The sequence below is a fragment of the Eublepharis macularius genome, chromosome 6, assembly GCF_028583425.1.
Source record: "Eublepharis macularius isolate TG4126 chromosome 6, MPM_Emac_v1.0, whole genome shotgun sequence".
Classification (NCBI taxonomy): domain Eukaryota; kingdom Metazoa; phylum Chordata; class Lepidosauria; order Squamata; family Eublepharidae; genus Eublepharis; species Eublepharis macularius.
The window spans coordinates 1190021-1210911 of NC_072795.1; the positions used below are offsets into that span (position 1 = coordinate 1190021).

Consider the following 20891-nt stretch of genomic DNA (forward strand, 5'->3'; position numbering starts at 1 on the left):
GAAAGGCGGCTCCCCCCAATATATTTTGGCCCGAGCCAAACAAATCAGTTGAGTGGCAGCACAAAGAGAGAGCCAGTGTGGTGTAGTGGTTAAGAGCAGCAGGACTCTAATCTGGAGAGCCGGGTTTGATTCCCCACTCCTCCACGTGAAGCCAGCTGGGTGACCTTGGATCAGTCACAGCTCTCTCGGAACTCTCTCAGCCCCACCCACCTCACAGGGTGATTGTCGTGAGGATAATAATAACACACTTTGTAAAAGCTCTGAGTGGGTGTTGTTGTCCTGAAGGGCGGTATATAAATCTGTTGTTGTTGTTGTTGTTGTTGTTGTTAAAGAGCTCATATAGACCTGTCTGCTTTGCAGCCCCTCCTTGCCTCCAGCCTGGTTGCAGGCACCGCAGTGTGGGGTGGCAGGCAGCCCCCCTCCGCTGGTACAGAGGGCCACGGGAAATGCAATTCCTCTGCCTCCCACGGTTACGGGATGCTGCTGAGAGCCTGTGCTGCACTGGGAGGCAGGGCAGGTGTGGTTCGTTCTCAGCAACCACAGAGGCAGCCGCAGCCGCACAGCACTGCCCAACTCTTAACTGGGAGGCCTCTCCTTGCCACTGTCCTTCCCTGCCACTGCGCTCCCCCCACCCCACCCCACCCGCCCTGGGGTAAGGGCTTGGAGCTGTGCAAAGTGCTAGTTGTGGAGGACGTAGCCCTGGCTTGGGGGGTGTTTGCAGGCACTGCCGCTTGGACCCCTTGACGGTGTGGTAAACCTTGAGCCTCTCTCTGCAGTTCTAAGGCCAGAGACTTGGGCTTGGAAAAACTGACCAATGCATTTGGCACCAGGGATTGTGTTGTGCCCCTGCCCCGTGCAGTTGTGGAGAGGTGCAGTGCCCACAGCCCAGCAGTGCCCTCCTGTGGTGAGAAGTCCTGGGTAAAATGCTCTTGTGCACGAGCCTGGCGCCTTCTGGCCGAGCCTGAGACTGAGTCTGCTGCCAGCTCCCCCCCAGCTGGGGACATGCAGCCACCGCCACCCCCCCCCCAGTGCTTGACCCCTTGTCTGTGCTCAGTCCGCTACCCCCCTTTTCTCCTTCTCACCATGGATCCTTTCCAGTGGGGCCTCTTGGGCTGGTCTTCGTGACCCCTCTTGGTCAGCCGCTGTGCAGACCTTTATGACCCCTCCCCCTCGACCCCCTCAGCCCCAGCCCCACTCTGCACACTCAGGGCCAAGCTACAAGTGACGAATGACAATTGAATGGCAAATTAAGGCCCAAAGGCCACGTCCGATCCAACCCACAGCCCTTCTCGAGCCATGCTCCAGGCTGCTGGACAACTGTGAGCATCTCCACGTCGCACTGTAACCTCAGCTGGCAGGCCAGCGGGTCTGAAAAACTGCTTCATACATTTGCCGGCCTCCAGGTGGTGGCTGGAGATCTCCTGGGATTACAGCTGATCTCCAGGCCGCAGGGGTTGGTTCCCCTGGAGCCAATGGCTGCTTTAGAGAGTGGATGCTATGGCAGTATATACCCTGATGAAGTTCGGCCCGCTGCACAAACCTTCCCCTTCTGAGCCTCCACCAACAAATCTCTAGGAATTTCCCAACCCAGACTTGGCACCCCTAAGGGCTTAGCCGCTTGAGGGTTGAGTCCGTTAAGAGCCACAGACTGAGGTGGGTAGAAGGACCACGTGCTTTGAGTTGGCCTGCTGTTCTTCTGGCCTCCTGCAGCGTCAGCAGTGCTGGAAACAGGGAGACAGGCAATCCGCTTGGCAGACCCCCTGATGGGGCCCAGGGCCAAGACGTTTCCCCTGTGCTGCGCACGTGGGCGGCGCAAGGGCGTGCCCTCCCGGCTCTGTGGTCTGCTTGTTCGTCCTGGCTCCTCCACTTTCCTCCAGGCAGTCCCCAGCTTCTTTCCAGGGGTACTGGGTGGGCACAAGCAAGGGCAGGTGTGTGCCACAGGAAGCAAAATGTGGTTAGAAAACCACGTCTTGTTTTTTTTTCCCTGCCCAAACAGGTCCTCAACCCGTTTTACATCTTCCAGCTCTTCAGCATCTGCCTGTGGCTTGCAGAAGATTACGTGGAGTACTCTGTGGCCATCGTCCTCATGTCAGTCCTGTCTGTTGCTCTGACGGTCTACGATCTCAGGAAGGTGGGGAGCTGCATCGCAGCCTGGGAGGGAGAAATCGCCTTGTGCCTGCTGCCACCCACCTTGGACAGAGCTCTGGGCCTTAGCACCTGCTTGCTTATTGATGTGTGAACATGAGGTTTTCTTTTTGAGCGGCCGGACCCTGAAGGCTGCAGGCAGGGGCCAGGGGAACTGCAGCCCAGGGGCCCTTGCCTGGGTGCTCCGGTTCTGGTGTGGGCAGGTTCCAAGAAGCAGTGCAGTTTAGGAGCAGAGAGCGAGGTGGGGCCATGCAGAGGAGCACGAGAACATTCCCAGGGGAGGAAGTGCAGCAGCTGAGAGTGCTCCTCGGCAGCGTTTTGCCCAAAGCACATTTGTGGGAGGCTGGGCTTTACCCTCGCCCAGGTCACTAGCCCACGTGGAGCGCAGAACAGAGCTGGCAGCTGGGAATGCTGACCCCACGGCCTTTTGCCCATACGAAAAGCTCGTCTGTTTGCAATCCTTACAACAGCCTTGAAAGGTCGACCATTCTTGCAGAGGAGAACCTGAGGTGGAGAAATTCGGGCTTGCTTGGGCTCCCTCCTGCATCTCTCCCCCTTTCTGCCAGAGCAGCTCTGCCTCTTCTTAAAGCTGTCCCGCTTTGCAGACCCCCAGGCCCACTGCACGCGTGTGTGCCTGGCAGCCATCTCTGCCTCCTTTCCTGGTTTCCTCCTTCCCCCAGGGCCCATCCAAGGCACCATTGTGGTGATTCCCCTGGAAAAGCTGCGCCTGAAAGGCAGCCAGGGAGGGAGGTGAGACCCTTACGCTGTGCTGTATTTGCCAAATAAATGGGTGGAGGCTGGAGCCCAAACTGTCGTCACAGACGGGAGACTCTTTCTCAGCATCGGCCTGTGTTGCTGTGGGAAGGGCTGCAGAAGGGAGACCTAAAACTGTGGACTGCCAGGGGAGGGACAGAATGTCCTTGCCGGCCTAACGTAGATCTGTGCCGTCTTCCCTTCCTGCCTGACAGCAATCTGTGAAGTTGCACCGACTGGTGGAGTCCCACAACAGCGTCCCGGTCAAGGTGTACAGAAGACAGGCAGGTGAGCTTCGTCTCAGAGACCCGCTTGGCGCACACTGCCGCTTTCCAGCATGCTGAGCCACAATGCGGAGGAGGGGGTAGGGGAGTCCGGATCCTTCCCTCCAACCAGCAACTTGGCAGTGGGATGGGATAGGTGCGGATCCTGAAGTCCACGACCTTTCCCCTGCATATGGTACCCTCTGGCTGCTCGGCCCCTTGCATCTCTTTTCACCCTGCAGGCGACGTGGGCACTGTGGCACAGCAGTTCTGCAGTGCATGCCCTCTTGTTTTGTCCCAGCTGTTGATTGTATTGACTGACACGGTGCAGGGATTTTTTTCTGGAAAAAGAAGTGGTGGAATTCAGGACTGCACAATGACGTCACTTTGGGTCAGCTGGAACGAGGGGGGAGTTTTTTAAAGTTTAAATCGCCCTCAGCGAAAATGTTCACATGGCCGGTGGCCCCGCCCCCTGATCTCCAGACAGAGGGGAGTTTAGATGGCCCTCCGCACTTCTGCACAGAGGGCCATCTAAACTCCCCTCTGTCTGGAGATCGGGGCGGGGCCACCGGCCATGTGAACATTTTCAAGAGATGCCGGAACTCCATTCCACCTCATTCCAGCTGAAAAAAAGCCCTGACATGGTGTCAGCTGCCTTGACTTTTAGTGAGAAAGTGGACTAGAAATAACATAAATAAATAAAAAACTTAAAAATTGCCAAGCAGAGATTGGAGGGAAGATGACCACAGAAATGCCGTGGTGCGTGAAGGGAGCCCCACCCGGAGGCACTCGTCCTCTGAGACCCCGTGTTGGGAGGCAGCGGCGGGCGAGGGCTCCAGCCTCTCTGCCCTGTTTGCTTGGCCCTCCAGGGCAGCCGGTTGGCTGCGGCGTGAAATGGGATACTGGACTAGACAGACCCTCACTGCTGTGACTCAGCAAAGCACCACACATCTTGTCGCTCAGCACTTTGCGCTTTCTGGAAGTTTGCACCAGAGGTTAAAGTATATTCAACACATACTGTCCATCCTCTGTGTATTTACTGAGCTTGTAAAAACAAACGTTAATGGTCTTAGTCATCACAGTTTCCTGTAGCAATGAGTTCCATCAGACAGACTTTTGTGAGATGTTCCTTCCAGTCAGGCCAACCTCATCGTAGCAAAACCAGCAGATGTGCCTCTCACGCCATTTATTGCGGCAGGAGGTTCTGTAGCCAGTTAAACAGGAAGTACGTCGAAAAAAAGTGGAAGAGAATGGCTGCAGGCTCCGTGCTTGTGCCCCAGCCCAGGACACCCAGTTCCCCAGACAGGCCTGCTCCCAGGAGCTGCTTGCCGCCTTCTGCCCGTGGCAGCTGCTCCCAACAAACCAGTCCCCGGGCCCAACCCCAACCCGCCGTTCTAGTCAAGAAAACAAGGAGGAAACCACTCCCCAGGAGCGCAATATTCACTTGAACCTTTTTCCTTTTCACTAGAACTTATATACTCATTAAACTCTATAAGGATGTGTTGAACTGCTTATTCTTATTCACACGTATCACATACAGAGGAGCTAATTACAAAAGTACATTCTTTGAATACAGGACATGTATAGTAACACCTAATCAATACAAAAATTAGTTCCTCAAATATACATAAGAACCAGACAGGATCGAGAGCCAAGGGGGAGCAAAGTTAAATTCATTTGTTCCACTAGAATAACATCTCAGTTCTTAAATCCCCCACAAGGTGCCAAGTGAATATTGCGCTCCTGGGGAGTGGTTTCCTCCTTGTTTTCTTGACTTGTGCGTTCCAGGGGTTGGCCTCGCTTTGGTTCACAACCCGCCGTTCTGGCACACTGCCACACCAGCCCTGTGGAGCAGGCTTGCTAGGGCTTGCCAGAAGCACCTTGCGGTGAATGAATCAGCCCGGCTGTGCTGTCAGCAGCAGGGCAGAGCAGCCCCCACCCAGCTGGAAGGCAGGGGACTCGGCCAGTCCAGCTGCACAGGAACGCAGGTGCCAAAGGCGAGAGACGTGGGAGTGTGTGTGTGTGTGGGAGTGTGTGTGGGTCTGCACAAAATCCCTCACTTTTGACAGAAGGCTCAACACGAACGCTTCTCTCTCTGTCTCTCAACCTGGCCTGCTTCCCAGAATGGTTGCGGGGATAAAAGGGCAGAGGATGGACCACGCCTGCCACATTAAGCTCCTTGGAGGAAGGGCGAGCTAAAAATAAGCATAGCAAACCCCCCCCCCCCGGCCCCCCATGGCTGAGGTGAACATCCTAACCCGGCCCCACTCCACTGGAGAGGCAGGAGGTGGGATAATGCCCCCCTGGGTTCGGTTCATTGAGCACACCCCAAGATCCCCCGGCTCGGCTCTGCCAGGCCCCTCCCTCCCCACCCCCTCTCCTTCCTCAGTTGGGCCCCCCTCTGGGCTGTGGAGCATCTCCTCCTCCAGGGCACATCCCAGGAGCTCCTCCCCCCGGGAGTGGCTTTCTGCCTGGCCTCCCCCATCTGACCCATGCAGCCCCCCGCCCCCCCCCCCGCTACCTGTGCCCTTCCCCTTTGTTCAGCTCTCCCCGCCTGGGACTCTTCCCCAAGTGAAGTGGCCCCACCTCACTTGCCTGGGTCCCCCCACACCCATCTGACTGGGGGGCCCTGCACACGCCTCCGCTGCCCCGTGCGCCCCCTGCCAGGGGAAAGGCAGTCTTTGCAGGGCAACAGACAGATAAGACCGACAGATGTGCCCCAGGGACAGATGTTTATGTATCCTCCTCCCATCCTCCATTTTATCCTCACAGCATCATCCCTGCAAGGTAGGGCAGGCCGAGAGAGCGAGTCAAGATCACCCAAGTGAGCTTCCATGGCAGGACGAGGATTCAAACATGAGTCTCCTGGATTCTAGTCAGTCTAGCCTCTGCTCCTGTCTGTCTGTCAGGCCACCTGCAGGTGTACTGTTCATGTGACTGGCACATGTACCTGTTGGCAGGCGAGACAGGAAAAAATGTGGGCTTCTCCCTGTGAGTTGACTGGCCAGGCTGCCTGGATTTTTTCTGGCGCCTCTCCTGCGATACTCTCTTGGGGTGGGTCCACAATGGCGTGCCTCCATCGCAGCCCTTTGTGGTTCCTGGAGGGATGCTCCTTTCCCACCCCAGCTGAGTAAGGGCTGTGCGTGTGTGTGTGTGTGTCTGTGAGCTCTTCCTCCTTGCTTAATCCCTGGACTGTCTTGTATTTCTTGAGAAACAGAGAGTGCCATTCAAAGGCCACTTCATGTAGACAAAAGGAAATACTCTTTCACTCAGCAAGGAATTAAATTGTGGCATTCGCTGCCCATGGGCGTAGGGAGGGCCACGAGCACAGATGGCTTTTAAGGGGGGGGGAAACGGATTCATGGGGGAGAGGCACATCAGTGGCTACTAGTTGTGGGCAGGGCTGCCAGGCCCACTTGCCCTCCTGGTACGAGGGGAGGGGGCCCCGGCACGCACCTTCTGTGCCCTGTGCGCACGCGCACCCAGCATGGTGTAGTGACATCACTTCCAGGAGTGACATCATCGCACGGGTCCCAGTAGCGCTCCTGTGCTTTGCACTGGGCTAATTTGGCCATTTTGGCCTCTTCCTCCCCCCCCCCACCGGCCAGGTGAGTGGTGGCAGGGGTGGAGGATGAGCCTGGGGGAGTCTCCTCCTCCCCCACTGGGGGAATGGCAACCCTGTCGTGGTGATGAAAGGGAGCCTCTGCCAGGAGGAACCATCAGGGAGGGGCCTGGCCTCTATGCTCCGCTTGCCTTGCAGGGCAACTGGTTGGCCCCTGGATAAGACCAGAGGCTGGACTAGACGGGCCCTCACTGGTCCGACCCCGCAGGGCTCTCCATCTCTGTCTGCTGCCCTTCCTACGGGGCCTTTTGCCACAGGGGCCTGTTCTGCCTGACAGGGAGACCTTCAGGGCGCAAAAGCAGCTGCCTCCTGGCAAGGCCCTGCCCGGGATACGCTCCCCCAAAGTCCTCAGGCCCTGCCTCCCGGTGGAGGGCCCCCTCTTAGCCAAATTCACAAGACTGGACAGTGTGCCAGAGAACGGGAGGTTCCCCGGGGGATGAAAGGGCCATGAAAATGGTCCGAACGATCACAGGCCTGCCGGCCTCCCTGAGGTAGCATCCGAACACGTGGCTTCTGGGGTTTTAGGTAAACGGGAAGATTGAGCTCCATCCCAGCCACCTGTCACAGAGGAGGAGACCCACTTGCGGAAGCACACCTGGCCGGGCTTTGTTTTTTGCTGGTGTTTGGAGCAGGCCGTGTGTTTTTGTGGGGACTGCGGATCTGATAACTGCCTTTAGTGGGGCAAACGGGCGGATTGTGGGATGCTCGTATCGAAATACCTACAGAGCGTGCATGAGGAGGCGAATCAAAGAGACCCTTTTAGATTTGGGAATATAAACCAAGCCACTCGCTCTAATTTTTTTAACCTAAATGGTCTTCCCTGTTCCGAGCAAACCACACCCAGCCATGGTGTTTCTGTGCGCAAGTGTTTCTTTTTCCTAAAAGCCTTTCCCCACAACAACACCTGCGGCGTAGCCTTTTGTTGCACCAGATCCACAGTGAGGCTCCCAGAGAACCATCCGCCTCTCGGCCAGGACCTTTGAGTGGGCTGAGAAGGCTCAGGGGTGTCCCAAAGGCCTGGTTTTGGCTGCTAGAATGGGGAAGCAGGCCTCTTACCAGATTGGCACAAAATATGGAGCAACACGGTAAGTATGGCAGCAACAAAACACAATTTCCCGTGCAATAACAATGTCTCCCTATTTTATTTACAGTAATTGCATAATTTAACAGAACTATACCACATGTAACCAGTTCTAGGAAAAATTATTTTGCAGGCGTCATATATGCTCCAAAGTCCATACATAAAGTGTCCAGTGCTTCAAGTGCTCTATTAATATTGCAACAGGTATTAAAGTGCAAATGCTTCCTAGCACCATGTACACATTAATTATTTCATACAAGCTCGCCTTATATTCCAACTGGAGTTGGGTATAGTCCAAGATTTGGTTCCAATAAACTGTGTAGTTCACAGATCACAAGTAGACCTTTGCGTGTATTCATGGTGAAAATTGGAAAACTGATGACTAATATGGAGTGGTAGCTGCATGAAACTTTGACAACTGTGTTCTTTGAGAAAGAGTTTGGAAACGGATACAATGGTGATCTGGACCTTCCGTTAGAATAATGATGTCACAGAATTATCAATGTACACCTAAAGAATACACGCAAAGGTCTACTTGTGATCTGTGAACTACACAGTTTATTGGAACCAAATCTTGGACTATACCCAACTCCAGTTGGAATATAAGGCGAGCTTGTATGAAATAATTAATGTGTACATGGTGCTAGGAAGCATTTGCACTTTAATACCTGTTGCAATATTAATAGAGCACTTGAAGCACTGGACACTTTATGTATGGACTTTGGAGCATATATGACGCCTGCAAAATAATTTTTCCTAGAACTGGTTACATGTGGTATAGTTCTGTTAAATGATGCAATTACTGTAAATAAAATAGGGAGACATTGTTATTGCACGGGAAATTGTGTTTTGTTGCTGCTCTTACCAGATTGGCCTGGCTTGCTGTAGAGAGTAAGAGCGGAAGTACGTTCACTCACCAGTGTGGTGGGGATCCTCGGAGATCCATTGCTGATCCATTGCTGAGGAGACCCAGTGAGCGACCTGATCTAGAGATTGACCACCCTGGATTTTGCCATTCAGGCGCTCTTCACCATGAGTCATTCGACTGGTCTTTTGCAATGTATGTCTTGTTTATGCTCCAGTCAGAGCCTGGGTTATATCAACAGCTTGCTCAAGACCGATTCCTTGGGCAGGAAAAAAGACCTACGGGGCTTCCTGCTCACCTCCACGTGCTCTCGTGCGTTTCGGGAAATTTCAAAAGAGGAGGGAGACCTTGAAAAGACACACTTGTTGTCATGAATTCACACATTCACTCACCATAGCGAAGTCTGCACAACTCCATAGAGCAGTTTACAGATGCAGAAACAGTCAGGGGTGGGTGGGCTGAGGGGGAAGGCTAAGTCTGCGTCTCTCTGGCTGCTTTGGTTGCAAACAGAAAAGAGCGGTGTGTGTGTGTGTGTCTGAGAGACACAAAACTCTCATCGCTTGGTTGGCGGACAGTCCTTGTGCTGTCCCCCGAGGGACATGTGGCCTTTGTAATGTGTAGATGGGGTCTCTCGAGCTGTCCCGTGGATGTGCCCTGTAGCAGTCACTTTGAACCTTCAGTACATTCTGAGAAATGATCCGATGCTAACTTTTGGCAAACTGAGGTGAGAGTTTGACCCTCAAATAGGGCACAAATGCAAGAAAACTTTGCCACTGGAGAGTGGGAGAGGGCACCCCCGGGTGACATTTTCTGCCTGATAGAAAGATACAAATTCACCATAAAAGGCTTAAGGCCGTGCGACGCACAAGGACGGGAACTGAGCGCCCACAGCCCTTTTTGTTCAAGGAAAGCTGCGTTAAGAAGAGAGAGCCAGTGTGGAAGCGTGGCTAGAATGTCGGATTAGGATCTGTAAGTCCTGAGTTCGAATGTCCGTTCTGCCATGGAAGGGTGCTGAGTGGCACTCAGCCTAAGCTACCTCTCCAGGTGGTTGTTGTGGGAGTAAAACGGAGGAGAGGGGAATGGCATGAGTTGCTTTGGTTCCCCACTGAGGATAAAGTAGCTCTGGCATGGGGGGCGTCGTGGAGGGCAGCGCTTAGGCAAGTCGTTTCCCACCCCCCGCTACAGGGTCCAAATGTGTGTTGGGAGGAGGAGCTTTTCCCAGGGCGGGGTGGGGGGGGGAGAATCTGGCTCACATGGACTCAGATTTCAGTGGAGTTTTGGACTTGGGGGGGGGTCCCACTAGGATCCAGCTCCACTCGCAAGGCTCAGCAGCCGCTATCCCCGGCCCTGGGGCTTCCCATGGGGCCTCCTTCAGAGTTTCCCGGATTGCAGCCAGGCTTCGGGGTGTGCAGGTGTGGCCCAGGAGGGGATGTTGCTTCTCTTCAGCTCCATCAGAGCCACAGAGATGTCGCTCTCTCTCCCCCTAACAGGTGTGCAAGAGATGGAGTCACGCCATTTGGTGCCTGGAGACCTGTTGGCCCTGGCAGGTGGCAGAGCAATGCTGCCCTGTGATGCCATCCTGGTCAGCGGCGTGTGCATCGTGAACGAAGGCATGCTGACGGGTAAGGGGGAGCCTGGTCCAGTCTGCCAAGGTCACACAAGGGGCTGCCAGCACCCGAGTGCGGACTCCAAGGTTTCGTTACCATTTGCTGCCCGTGAGCACCAGCCCCGGGGACACGGCAGAGGCAGGACCCTTGTCGCTTCTGGCCGGCAGCAACTTTCCGGAGTCTCAGACAGAGAAGGATCTGCCCCAGGATCTGCTGCCTGGGATTTGTAGGGATCAAACCTTGCGTATGGTCTTGTGTATGGCAAGCACATCGGCAACCCACTGAATAATGGAGGAAGAAGCCTTAGAATGGGTCCGTTTATATGGGGTCCCTCTAGCTCCGTATGGCCTGCTCTGGTTGGCCGTGGCTGCCGAGAAAAGTGTTTTGTTATTGGCAGAGGGCAGGGACTGAAGTCGGGACCTTAGGGGCACACGCTGCCACCCAGCTGTGCCTCCTCTCTGTGGCAGACCAGAGTACAGGGGGGGGGGGTAACAGCCCGTTTGAGCACCTCCTTGGATTCGTGGCAGGAAGGGGAGGCTTAAGACTGCAGAGGTTTTTAAAAGCTGGCATTAGTGGTAGATCTGGGCAAGGAATGGCTGTGTCAATACACAATTTAGGAATGGGCGAAGTGTGGGAGTTCATGGTAATGGAAAGGACAGAGAAAGCCAGGAGATTTTATGTGAGCAGCATGGATGACAGTCACAAACACTGCAGAGCACAACGCTCAAGTTGAAAGTCTGCTGAACTAGCCAGGACAATTGATTTGTATATTAGAGTCAGAACAGTGACTTACAGGTAATACGAGGCTTGACACAGACTAACACTTTGATTTTTAAAGTGTTGTTTTGAAGGGCTTCATTTTTCTTTGACTGGTAGTATTTTTGGAAGGCCTTCAGTCCTTCCACTTTATGTAGCCTGAAGTTTAAGTCACTGTCTACAACTTTGCTCCTGTGAACCTCTGGTTAAGAGCAGCAGGACTCTAATCTGGAGAGCCGGGTGTGATTCCCCACTCCTCCTCCGCTTGAAGCCAGCTGGGCGACCTCGGGTCAGTCACAGCTCTCTCAGAGCTCTCTCAGCTCCACCCACCTCACAGGGTGATTATTGTTGTGGGGATAATAATGGCATACTTTGTAAACTGCTCTGAGTGAGTGTTAAGTTATCCTGAAGGGCAGTATATAAATTGGATGTTGTTGTTGTTGTTGTTGTTGTTGTGTTATGCGTCTGCTTGCTGCAAACCAATGAAAGTCAAGCTGAAAATAGGCGACAACTCTGATACAGCTTACGGGATCCTTACTGAAGATGAAGGCGGCAGCAGGTACAGTTGGCTGCTGCTTCGTAGGGCTGTGGCCTAGGATGGCCCTTTTAATAGTTGGGGCTCTGAGAAGTAAAGGAGAGGCCAGGGAAGCTTCAGGGCTGGGGCACCATGCAGACTGGGCACGGCTCAGAGTCCCCCAAGGGCTCTTTGAAGCACACTGGTGCCAGGCCTAGCTGGATGAGAGGTGTCCCCACTGTCTATGATAGGCTTCCTAGTTGCCTGCCGGTGGCGAGCAATTGCCCAGAGGTTTGCCCTGTTGCAAAGCCCCCGGCAACTGCCTGCCACTGAAAAGCCAGGCCTGTCCCACTGATGCACAACGACATCACTTCCCAAAATGGCATAGTTGCACCGGCCACCAGCATTATCCCGTACTTTGCTGGGGCCAATTTTAGCCTATGGCTAGCGTGATGATGTCACTTCCAGGAAATGATGTCATTGCACAAGTGCTGGGAGCATGCACATGCTTTGCACTCTCATGGAAAAGACTCTAGGGAGATGGAAGGTAAGTGCCGGGTTCCCCCCCTTTCACTGGGAGGGTTATAGGGACCTGGCAATTCAAATCTATGACCAGGCTAGACCTCCTAGCACAGGAGTACACAACGAGTCCACCTCTAAGTGTACTTTTTTTACATTTACTCTTAAAGTGACTAAGTGTTTGTACAGAGTGCTGTATATTTTTTGAAACCAGAATAAATATAATTTCATCACAATTACTGTAGAAGGCAGGGTGGATGGGGGAAGGAGTCCAAGCCCGTCTGTGCCCTGACCAAACTTGGGCCGGCTTGCGTTTTTTCCGGTTTCATCAACGACTTCCTCAGGGGCAAGGAACCTGTCCACCCTTCAATGTATGTTATTCCTGATCATTTTTATTCATTCCTTAGGAGCAGCGTCACGGCATTCCTGCATCACGAGACGCTGCTCCTAAGGAACAAACGAGAATGATCAGGAATAACATAAATTGAAGTGTGGACAGGTCCCTTGCCCCCGAGGAAGTCGTTGACGAAACCAGAGACAAGCAAGCCGGCCCCAGTTTGGGCAGGGCATAGACGGGCTTGGACTCCTTCCCCCGTCCACGCTGCTTTCTACAGAGAGAATAAACAGACTCATTGAATTCACTTTTACCTGGTTACTACTTAACTGCCCTGTTGCATCTCCCATGGAGCTTCTTGCCGACTGAGTTAAAGAGATTTTAAAGACTGTTTCTCTGAAGATATAAATTTGCACAGTCGGTTGTTATATAGGTCTATTTTTCTATGTAATTTTGATGAGATTATATTTATTCTGGTTTCAAAAAATATATAGCACTCTGTATAAGCACTTAGTCACTTTAAGAGTAAATGTAAAAAAAAATTGTACACTTCGAGGTGGATTCGTTGTGTGCTCCTGATTTGGTTTTCTGGGGATCTGCCTGCATTTTTCAGGAGAGCCGTTGTTGTGTTGCTAACCAGGCCACGGTTTTTGTAGAACAGGGCTTTTCTTTTTGGCTCAGAAAGTGGTGGGTAAGTGTTTGGGAACGTAAGGCAAGGCCCAGCTGAAGGGAAGAGGAGCCCCCCCGCCCCCTTCCAGCAGAGGCACTCCCTCCCCACCCCTGGAGTCCCACAGCTCTTTGCGCGCATGACCTGTGTGGTTTTAATGGTGTCTCTGCAATGAAGTTGGAACAGAATCCAGGCGCACTGGTTTCTACTGGGAAGGGTCTTCATAGCCATCCCAGGGCATGAAAGGGGGTGGAAACTTGGCCAGATGGCACCACTCGTCTGATTTTGGTGAGCAGAAGAATCGCCACGTGAGCTCCCCCTTGTCTAGCAGAAGCAGAATAAATATATGCCAACGAAATGCATGGCATTGGTTAGGACAATTTCTCCAGCCCCCTGAATCCAGCCTCTCATGGGACAGAACTGAGATTTTTGTCGCCCCTCCTGCCTCGTGTTCCTTTTCCGGGCTCTGCTGAATCACTTGGTGCTGAGGAGATGAGGGATTGCTCTGTGGCTCCTCTTAGCCCAGTCTGGTCTTCTCCAGGAGAGAGCATTCCTGTTACGAAGACCTGCTTGCCCCGAGACGACAACGGTCAGCTGCCCTGGCGATCAAGCTGCGCGGACGATTACCGGAGACACGTCCTTTTCTGTGGAACGGAGGTCGTCCAGGCCAAGGGAGACAGCAAGGAGGCCGCAAAGGCAGTTGTGCTGCGGACTGGTTGGTGCTGGGCCTTGTGTGTGTGTGTGTGTGTGTGTGCGTGTAGGGAGAGTTGTGCCATATGGAAAGAAGCACATTGTGCAAGGAGTGTTTGGGCCCTCCATCCTAGAGAAGCCCTTAAACTTTGTCATTAGAGGTTGTGTTGCACACAGGCCCCCATGGCCCTTGGGGGGCCACGCCACTCCTCCATGGCCCCATGGGGCAGGCAGCCCTGCAAGTGTGGCTTGCGGTGGGTGAACAGCTGCTGGGCTGGCAATACACCCACTGTGTGTCTGTGGGGTGGTTCTTTAGCGAAGACCTCAGGGAACCAAAAGGGAAGTGGGCAGGGGGTCCTGCTCCTTGGAGCCTGAGGGCTGGAAATCCTGGGGCCTGGCAGACGCTGCCAGAACAGAAAAACTGGCACTCATGATCACTGGATAGAAATAAAGAACTCTAAACCACATTATAACCCTCGTTTTACTGTGGTGGTTCCATTATGGCAAAAAGGGATTTTTGCTCTGCAGTTTTCCCCCCGACAGTCCACCTCTGAGTCACAAGAGCATCTGAAGGGGCCTCAGCATGGCCTGAGAGCCGGAAGCGCTCCCTGTTGCCCGTTCTAACAGCAGTGGGCCCCTCAGAGATGCCGGGGGGGGGGGGCTGAACCCAGGACTGTTGGCACGCAGAGCAGGCACTTTGCCTGCTGGGCTGTGTGCAGATTGCCGTGTACTCATTTGCACAGAGAGAGAGAGAAAGAGAGAGGTGAATGACTAGGAAGGTGTCCAAAAGGGTGAAGGGACGACACAGAGTGCCTAGAGGCTCCACCTGAAGCTTCCTCCTCCTCCTCCTCTTCCTCTCCGGCTTCTCCCTGGTCCCTCCCATCCTTCACCCATCGCTCCTTCTCTATTACAGTCTACCCCGAACTTCCACCTCTCCCTCTCTCTCTCCAGCCCCCTCCCATCTCTTAGGGGCTTGATCTGAGACAGGCTTCGTGTGTTTCTCGCTTGCTCACATCTGGCGGGTTCTCTTTGCCTTCCCAGGTTTCAACACCGCCAAAGGGGAGCTGGTGAGATCGATTCTGTACCCCAAACCCATGAATTTCCGGCTCTACAGAGACGCCGTTCGGTTCCTGCTGTGCCTTATTGGCGTTGCGGCCATCGGGATGATCTACGCTGTGTGTGTCTTTACCCTCAGTGGGGTGAGTGGGGCAGGAAACACCCACAAGGCCCTCCAAGGGGTGGCTATGAAAATTCCTCTCGGGCTTGAACTGAACCAATATTTTGTGTAAAAATGACGAACAGCGTTTCAGGATTCACATCTGCCATGGGCAGTTTTCAAGTTCAGATTGGATTCTGTCCGGGGCGACTTGTTTTTTGGAAGCTCTTGAAGAACCCAGGAAAATGGGCAGTTAAATGTTCCCAAATTCTTTTCAGTTCTTTGCTACCTTCCCCGCCCCCCACATAGCCAGTTTCCTGTCTCTCTTTCCGGGAACTCTCTTGAGCCCTGATCCAGGTGGCAAAATCAAGGCAGCCATGACTCTTTGGGAGCAGGACTGGGTGTCCTCTGGTTGGGGGCCAGTCTGCCCGCCCACCTGCCCAGGTGCTGCCGCAGCGGATGCTCCATTTGTGTTAGAACATGGGAAGTCCACGGAGAGAGCCCTTGTTCTGAACAAGGGCCTGACTGCAAGCCAGCTCCGTGTGGTGCTCTCGAACGCTGCTGACCACAGTGGGCTTCTGCACACCTCATTCTGTGCAGCTTCTTTGCCAGTGGTTGTCCAGGGCCTCAGTTATTAAAGACTAGCAACAAAGCCCTTTGTGGAAAAAAGTACAACCGACTCTAGAAAGGGCAGGCTGGCCAGGTATTGCTCCCTCTGCAGTGCCCGACTGGGGCGGGGGGGGGGGGGGGCTGGGTGAGCATTGCTCCTCCTCAGGGCCCAGATCGGAGCAGGAGCAGTGCAGGGCGGCTGGGCCTAGCATGGAGCAGCGCAGGGGGGCCAGGACTGGCATGGCCCCCTCCTCCGCATCCTGTCTAGGCTGGAGCAGCACAGAGAGGCCGGGCCTGGCATGGCTCTCTCCCCCGCGCCCCGTCTGGGTGGGGGGAGCACAGGGTGGCTGGCCCTGGCATGGGGCAGTGAAGGGCGGCCGGGCCTGGCATGACCCCCTCCCCTGCACCCAGTCTGGGTGGGGGGAGAGCCGGGCGCCCATGCCTGGCGTGGCCCCCTCTCTCACGCCAGTCCAGGCGACAGGAGCTCAGGGAGGCCGATCAGCTGGGGAGGCAGACAGCATGGTGCTGTGGCCCCCACCCAACCAGAAGAGGGGGGGCGGGGGGAGAGGACGCTGCCCAGCTGATCCGCGCCTGGCTCCCTGCCCCGCTCTGCGCTCTGCGCTGCAGAGGAGCACGCGCCACCCGCTTGACCTGGGTGTGCCCTGCCAGCAGCCCCGCCTGGTGCCCTCTTTTTGGCAGTGCCTGGGGCAAGTGGACCCCCCCCCCCCGCTTCCCCTAAATATGGCCCTGCTTGATCCTGCAGTCTTTTGGGTGGATCATCAGCCTCTCCGCAGAGGCAGCAGAGGGACCTTGGCCTGCATTCTCGGGAGCTGGGAAACAGCCCTCCTCCCAGGCACATCCCGCAGCTTCTACCTCTGCGAGTGGCCCCTCTGCCCTGGCTGGCCCCAGAGAGGAGAACCCCCTCCACAGGGGCTCTCCTGAGGGGTGAGCAGGCACGGCTCAGCACAAGGCCACTGACCACTCTTGGGGCCCCGGTTCTCCTCTGCTTGAGAGTGACCGGGCCCCCTCCCTCTTGTTCCAGGAAGAGGCCGGAGAGGTGGTGAAGAAGGCCCTGGACACGATCACCATCGCTGTCCCTCCCGCCCTGCCTGCTGCCCTGACCACGGGGATCATTTACACTCAGAGGCGGCTGAAGAGGAAAAAGATCTTCTGCATCAGTCCCCAGAGGATCAACGTGTGTGGCCAGCTGAACCTCATCTGTTTTGACAAGGTGCGTCTTCCCTCTGTTTCCGGGGTGCGGGGGGACCGGGAGCCAGACCTTGAGAGCAGCAAGGGAAAATAAAGGGAGTGACCACTGGCAGTCTCCATCAAGCCTTCTCTAGCCATTGGCTCATCTGCTGTGATGCCATGGAATGTCCACAAACATTTGGTTTGCAGAGGGGGAAAGAGGGCCATTATTGTGAGAGAACGGGGGTCAATTTGACCATTATACACATGTATGTGTGTACCTTCTGTATGTCTTAGGGACAGGAAGAGCAGAGGCACATGAGAAGTGGGGGGGGAGGTAAAGAAGGGGAGTAAGCTGTGGGAATAAAACATGATGGGTGCAGAGGAGAAAGAGAATTTGGGGACCAGGACTAAATTTAATTGGGAATATGAGATGTGAGTGGCATTGGATTCATGCATGGAGCTGGAATAGCCAGCCAGGCCTTGGCTTGTAACAATACAGGCTTCTAGTTTTTTTTAACATCTATATGCGCCCCACTCGCCTGGTTAGCCTACAGCCTTGGGCTGGGTTGTCACCAGTATGCAGATGACACTCAGCTCTATCTCCTGATGGACGGCCAGTCTGATCTTGCTCTGGATTCCTTGGCCAAGGGTCTTGAGGCTGGGACGGTATGGTTACATCAGAGTCGCCTGAAACTGAATCCTCTGAAGATGGAGGTCCTGTGTCTGGGTCGTGGGGCAATCGAGCTGGGGACCCAGCTCCCAGCCCTCGATGGGGTACAACTGAAACCTTCACCGATGGTGAGGAGCCTGGGTGTGACCTTGGATGCCACACTTTCAATGGAGGCCCAGGTCACGGCTGTTGCCAGGTCTGCCTTTTTCCATCTTCGACAGGTCAGGCAAATGGCGCCCTATCTTTCGCCCCGAGACCTGGCCACAGTAATCCATGCAACGGTCACCTCCAGGCTAGACTACTGCAACTCGCTCTACTCTGGGCTGCCCTTGGTCCTGACCCGGAAGTTACAGCTGGTCTAGAATGCAGCGGCACGCGTCCTTACCAGAACAGCAATCCGAGCACACGTTCATCCTGTGCTGTGCCAGCTGCAGTGGCTCCCAGTGGAGTTCCAGATCCGGTTCAAAGTGTTAACCTTGGTGTTTAAAGCCCTTCATGGACTGGGACCTGCATGCCTGCGGGACCACCTCTTCCCTTATGTCCCCTGCAGGGTGTTGCGCTTTGCAGACAAGCAACTCCTGGTGGTCGCCGGCCCGAAGGACATCCGTCTGGCCTTGACCAGGCCAGGGCTGTTTCTGCCCTGGCCCCGGTCTGGTGGAATGCTCTCCCGCTGGAGGGCCTGCGTATTGGCAACTCTCTGGGTGACCTCTCCCAGCATTCGAATGTCAATCCAAAGAGTGTGTGAAGCCTGTGCTGCAACGCCCTTCCATGCAGGCACGTGCACATGGCTGCGGTGGGCAAGTCCGTCTTCTCCTGAACCCATTGCCTGCCTTGCGGCTACAGTCCCAAGGGAGCCACTCCTCCTTCAACCTTCCAGCTCCAGAATTCTCTTTACCAGCCTATTATGGGATACAACTAGTATTCTAGTTGTAGAGGGAAAGATGGTGAAGGGGCTAGGTTGGATAGATCATTGATGTGCATGTTACCAGTGCTTCTAAGAGCAGCACTTCATACACATTATCTTCATAAGTTTAACAATAACCCAGTAATGTAGGACAGTAATCTATCTCCATCTTGCTGAGTGGACAGCTGAAGCTAAGAGAGATTGGTGCTGGAATTGTCTGCTCATGCCCTTAACCATGGCTCCATTGCAAGAGCAGAGCATGCAAGGAGGATACTTAGATACAGGTTGTGCTGAAATGCCACACCTTTGTGCAATGCCCTTCCAAAGCTAGCATGGTGTAGTTGGGACTCTTCTCTGCTAGCCCCCTTCCTCCTTGAGTTGTGTGGACAGTGTGCCCTGCACGGCCTCTGAGCAGGCCACTTGCAGAGTGCTGAGGAAGGTTGTGCCTCTTGGGCCACAGTGTTACTTGAATTGGTCTCCTTGTGAGTAATAGTGGGGGAAATTAGCGAGCAAAGAAGACGGTTAAGCGAGAGGTCGGTAACTATGGAATCTTTTTCATCAGTTTTTACGGGGTTCCAATTATAGCAAACAAGACTGGTGCTTTAAATTTAAAGTCCTAGGAAGCTAGGCAGAAGTTGGAATAGAGTGAAGGAGGGTAAAGTATATTTACCTATTCTTTTTTTTTTTTTTTTGAAAATTTTTTTATTGGGTTAGGATCAAATGTTTACACATTACAGTCAATATTCCCATTTCCCAATTTCTAACCCCCTCCCTTTCCTCCCCCTTTTTGTTGACTTCCAACAGTTTTCCAACCCTTTGTCCCTTTTCCCTTACTCCTTTTAATCTCCTCTATCTAACAAATATATATTCTCCCTTTATTCTAAGCAATACTTCTTTAACTATTTTTAATACTCTGTACCCTGACTATGAGTCCCATTTTCCATAATGGATAAACAATTTATCCCATTTTTCATTATTTCACTTTCAAATATTTCTATATATCATAAACTATGTAAACCATACATTCATATAAATCAACCAGTTTAACTTATACTCTATATGTTATTCATTCTATCTTCTTCTTTCTATTTTAGTTATATTTGTTTACATTAGTATTTCTATTCCCCTTCAGTCATAAGTCTATATATGATATCAATCAATTTGACTCATATACAACTTCAAATAAACATATTCAGTTTGGTACACTGTACGGAATCAAAAAGAAAATATTATTAGTTAATCAATCCTTATAGTTAACCCTTATGATTAATTATTTTCTATCAATATTCTATTTATTATTCTATATATATCAATCTAATATCATAACTGCTTAGAAATTCTCTTTTACCTCTTCTCCTCCCCGGTAAAGTCACCCCCCTCTACATTTTATTGTACTTCAGTAGTTCTCAAACTGCCACAGTTCTCCTCCCACCTCCCATTTCTTCTCCAAATATTGTTTCAGCTTCTCCCAGTCTGTGTTAAACTGTCCTGAGTCCAGGTTTCTCAATTTTCTTGTCATTTTGTCCATTTCTGCCATATACAGCAATTTGTGGATCCAATCTTCAATAGTTGGCACTTCTTGTATTTTCCATTTTTGCGCATACAAAAGTCTAGCTGCTGCCGTCATGTAAAATATCAACGTCCTATGATGGGCTGGAATTCCCTCCATTCCCAAGTTTAGTAGCAGGAGTTCTGGGTTCTTATTAATTTGAAATTGTAATATCTCACTCATTTCTCTTATTATTTCCCCCCAGTACTGCCTAGCTACCTCACACGTCCACCACATGTGGTAGAGGGAGCCCTCATGCTTCCTGCATTTCCAGCATTTATTAGAAGTGTTCAAATTCCCTAGCGCAATCTTCTTTGGTGTCATGTACCAACGGTAAATCATTTTGTAAATGTTCTCTTTAATACTAGTGCATGTCGTTGTCTTCATTGTAGTCTTCCACAAGTATTCCCATGCCTCCATTGTTATTTCTTTGTTGAAATTTATGGCCCATTTCACCATTTGTCCTTTAACTATTTCATCCTCAGTATACCATTTCAGCAGTGCTTGGTATACCTTAGATATTCTTTTCTTGTCCTCTTTAAGAAGGGTCTGCTCTAGTTCTGAGTTTTCTGTTCGTATACCTCCCTTTACAGAGTCCGAGTTATATAAATCTCTAATCTGTCTATACTGGAACCAATCATAATAAGGTGATAGTTCCTCCTGAGTCTTTATTCTGAGTTTAGATTCTTCAGTTCTAGTTATTTCTTTATAAGTTAGACATTGTTGCTCATTATCAACAGCTCTCGGATCTATCACCTCATATGGAACTACCCACAAAGGGGTTCCTTCTTCCAGATAGATTCTATACTTCTTCCAGATTATATATAAACTTCTCCGTATATAGTGATGCAGGAACATCGAGTTCGCCTTTACTTTATCATGCCATAAATATGCGTGCCATCCAAATATTTTTTTATATCCCTCTAGGGCTAGTAATTTCTTATTCTTTAGCGTCATCCACTCCTTCAACCACACCAAGCAGATTGCGTCATGGTA

General features: G+C 52.6%; 1 protein-coding gene across 2 annotated transcripts in view; it reads left to right on the top strand.

Annotated features, from left to right (window-relative positions):
• Positions 1–20891, top strand: part of LOC129332136 (probable cation-transporting ATPase 13A4) — a 60515-nt gene that overhangs the window by 16030 nt on the left and 23594 nt on the right. For both annotated transcript variants that reach the window (XM_054982996.1, XM_054982995.1), the window contains exons 7-12: positions 1997–2131; positions 3114–3186; positions 10220–10351; positions 13668–13841; positions 14858–15015; positions 16624–16812. In XM_054982996.1, coding sequence (XP_054838971.1) covers positions 1997–2131; positions 3114–3186; positions 10220–10351; positions 13668–13841; positions 14858–15015; positions 16624–16812 — 861 coding nt within the window. The remainder of the gene's footprint in view (positions 1–1996; positions 2132–3113; positions 3187–10219; positions 10352–13667; positions 13842–14857; positions 15016–16623; positions 16813–20891) is intronic.